The 3,177-nt window shown below is 38.7% G+C and overlaps 1 protein-coding gene across 1 annotated transcript in view; it reads left to right on the top strand.

Annotated features, from left to right (window-relative positions):
• The window catches only part of LOC101851724 (solute carrier organic anion transporter family member 4A1), a 17,183-nt gene that overhangs the window by 1,409 nt on the left and 12,597 nt on the right, over nucleotides 1-3,177 (top strand). Inside the window, exons 2-4 of the mRNA XM_035968992.1 lie at nucleotides 363-487; nucleotides 1,619-1,671; nucleotides 2,966-3,021. Coding sequence (XP_035824885.1) covers nucleotides 363-487; nucleotides 1,619-1,671; nucleotides 2,966-3,021 — 234 coding nt within the window. The remainder of the gene's footprint in view (nucleotides 1-362; nucleotides 488-1,618; nucleotides 1,672-2,965; nucleotides 3,022-3,177) is intronic.

The following is a 3,177-nucleotide window of genomic DNA, read 5'->3' as shown; positions in this document are numbered from 1 at the left end:
ACAAAAAACAAAAACAAAACAACACATTTTTAAAAAAACGAAAGAGTTTTGATCTCCATACTTAGCATGACAAATAATTATTTTAAGAACAATAACAGAACACAACATCTTCCCTGAAGCCCGAGGCTGACATTCAGTGTGGAGGTTTCGATCCTCATAAATCCACGAGCCATTCACACTCCTAATCTAGCTAAACGCTCCCTAACCTCAGCGCTAAAGTATTTGGGAACCAGAGCGACAGGACTATCACAGTATGAAATATATACTACACATGTCTTATCTAAGCACCCTCCCACTCATATCTCTGGCCTTTAAATTGCTTTGAGAGCTATCAGTTCCAATGACCGTTTTATTGATTCCAGGTTTGAAGATCCTCGTTTGGTCAGTTTAATGGGACTCGACATAGTGCTGTCGCTCAGCTGCGCCAATGTGGCAGGAACTCTTCTCATCAGCATTTATGACCGCATTGTGGCGTGTCATGGAATGGGTGTGCCAAAAACTAAACTAACCTATGCAGCACAAACTTTGGGGAAAATTCTACGTACCATTAGAGTGATGTTTTTACGCAGTAGTTCAGCTGCTTTCTATTGGGTCTTTGTAGGTGAGCTTGATTTGTGGGGCTTTTGTGTGTTATGTGTTTTGTTTTTTGTGTTTTCCTTTTGTTTTATTTTGTTTTGATTTGTATTGTACCAACCAGTCATCTGTATCTTTAAACTAAATACAACAGACATATTTAGATATAATTAATTAATGTTGAAAGAAACTTAATTTAAAGAGGATTGTTGGACAATGCCACAGGTAGATCGTATTATTTTTTCTTTCGTCGTATTCTTCCTGTCGGTCTATCCTGTTTTCCCTCAGCGCGAAATACTTGCTTTTGTATCTGCGTGGTCTTCTTAACTCTAACTAAAAAGTTGTTCCCGCATCCGATCCGGACATTGGGGATTGCCTTGTTAGTGAGACAACGCCCTGGGCCTTCGGCATATTGTGGTAGGGTGGCCAGTTCCTTTCCACGCCGCGTTTACTTCCCCAACTCGAAGTCAGGTACCCATTACTGTTGGGTGGGCAAGAGGGGGCGAAAAAATCCGGGTACGAACCGAGGCTCGAACCTAGACTTTCCGCTCCTCCACCGTGAGCTCAACTCTAACTAAATAACTAAAATCTTAATGACCTCAGTGTGTATATTAAGTATATAAATATATATATATATATATATATATATATATATATATATCTATATATCTATATATATATATATCTATCTATCTATCTATCTATATATAATTAATATATATATACACATTATATTATATATAGATGTATGAGTGTGTGTGTGTGTGTGTGTGTGTGTGTGTGTGTGTGTGTGTGTGTGTGTGTGTGTGTGTGTGTGTGTGTGTGTTTGAAGACAAACCACCTTCCTAAATGGGAACAATGTACGTTTTTCATCAGTCTGCAGCCAAATCGTTCAAGAATTGATGTTTGGTTTTATACTTACGCTCCTTACAAAGCATACTGTATCGATTCATTCTGTAGATAAGGAACTGGTGTACCATGAGTTGTGAAGAAACCACCCCCCTCTCCTGTCTTTTATAACCCCCTCTCCTGCACACCCCATGAGTCAAGAGTGTGACACTAAACACTTGTGAGGATTTGAACTCCGGTCGTCCACACGTTGGTCACGTACATAAGACCACTTACTTACTAAGAAAAGGGTGCTTACCAATAAGTTCAAACAGAGAGACTGATACGTGGTTGTCTCAAGGATTACAGCGCTTGCGTTGACTGGTTGAGTAGACATGAGGGACGATAATCGTATATCACTAAATTCTCGTACCTCTCAGAACGTCATGGTGTCAATCAAAATAGCCAGCATTTGTTTATATAAATGTTCCTTCAAGATTATGACCATCTGACTTTGCGGAGTTTTCCGAGGAGAGAGTGGTTCGACTAATGCAGGATAATGGTAAATGACGGTAACTTTATCCTATTCTTGTATTTCCTTCTAATTTCGAGTTTTACATTTTCGAGTGTTCTCTTTCTCCATAATGGCCATACTCTACCTGTTTTCTCACGGAACTGTTTGAAAGAATCGCTTTGGTAACAATCACTTTAGTAACATTGTGGTGACTGGTGGCATCATGTGCCAGATCTGAGACAGACATCCGCGGCAATCACGATTCCCACCTCACTGCTCGGCTCGCATGCTCTCAAAAAACTTACATCATTATGAACTTGTACTTTCCCCTTTCACCCATTCTTTATTTTTCTTGAAGTTAGGTTTTCTTGGCTTTTCTCTGCCTCCCTTGCCTTCTATTTATTTTTACAGTGAGAGAACGATATCCAAGACCTATGTAAAAGGAGAATTATGGTATTTGTCTCTTCCTAATTGTTTTTTGTTTTGTTATTAATGAACGTCCGTTCCAAGTGATTCTTTCTGCACTACTTAATTTGACTTCTTTTCATTCCATAAAATCCCAAACCGCTTCTGAAACCTCAGATTTCTGCTGCTTCTAGTGTATTTTCATTGCCATTAGAAAATGTACAGCTTTCGTGATTGTATGAAAGAGTTGAGGTCACAGCCTTTTAAACGTCTTCTTTTGACAGTCATGGAGTTGTTTCCACTGTATTTACTTATTGCAGTTATTTGTTTCAATACTGAGGTGCATTTATTGGCTCTAGGTGTTATCATAACATCCCAGATATTTAAATTGTTGGACGAGTTGACCTTCTCATGGTTGCATATAAGATTACAATCAGGATGTTCAGCATTTTTACATGTACATATTATGTATTTTGTTTCTTTAACATTTATTAGAGAAATAACCCTTTACGTTAATTTTCCGCCGGATAATATTTTGTCGTCATTGTTGTTCTTATTGTTTTCGTTCAGTCTTTATTGCTGTGGAGAATATGTTACCACCTTAACATCTGTAAAGGTCACCATGATTGCTTTTTCTCTTCTCAGGAACCAAATGAAAAGGAATCAACTCCTCGTGTGAATGAAACATCATGTCTGAATCGGTAAGTGCGTGCAAGTGGGAAAAATTGTGTATCTTGCAGATGTCTCCCTTAGTCTAGCTGTGATTTTTGTTGTCACCCTTGTATTCCTGACTGTCACAGAGTGATCATTTAGACAGTGGGAAGATGTGTGTGTGTGTGTGTGTGTGTGTGTGTGTG

This window comes from Aplysia californica, unplaced genomic scaffold, assembly GCF_000002075.1.
Source record: "Aplysia californica isolate F4 #8 unplaced genomic scaffold, AplCal3.0 scaffold00103, whole genome shotgun sequence".
In the NCBI taxonomy this organism is placed as follows: Eukaryota; Metazoa; Mollusca; class Gastropoda; order Aplysiida; family Aplysiidae; genus Aplysia; species Aplysia californica.
This window is presented reverse-complemented; position numbering and strand designations above follow the sequence as displayed.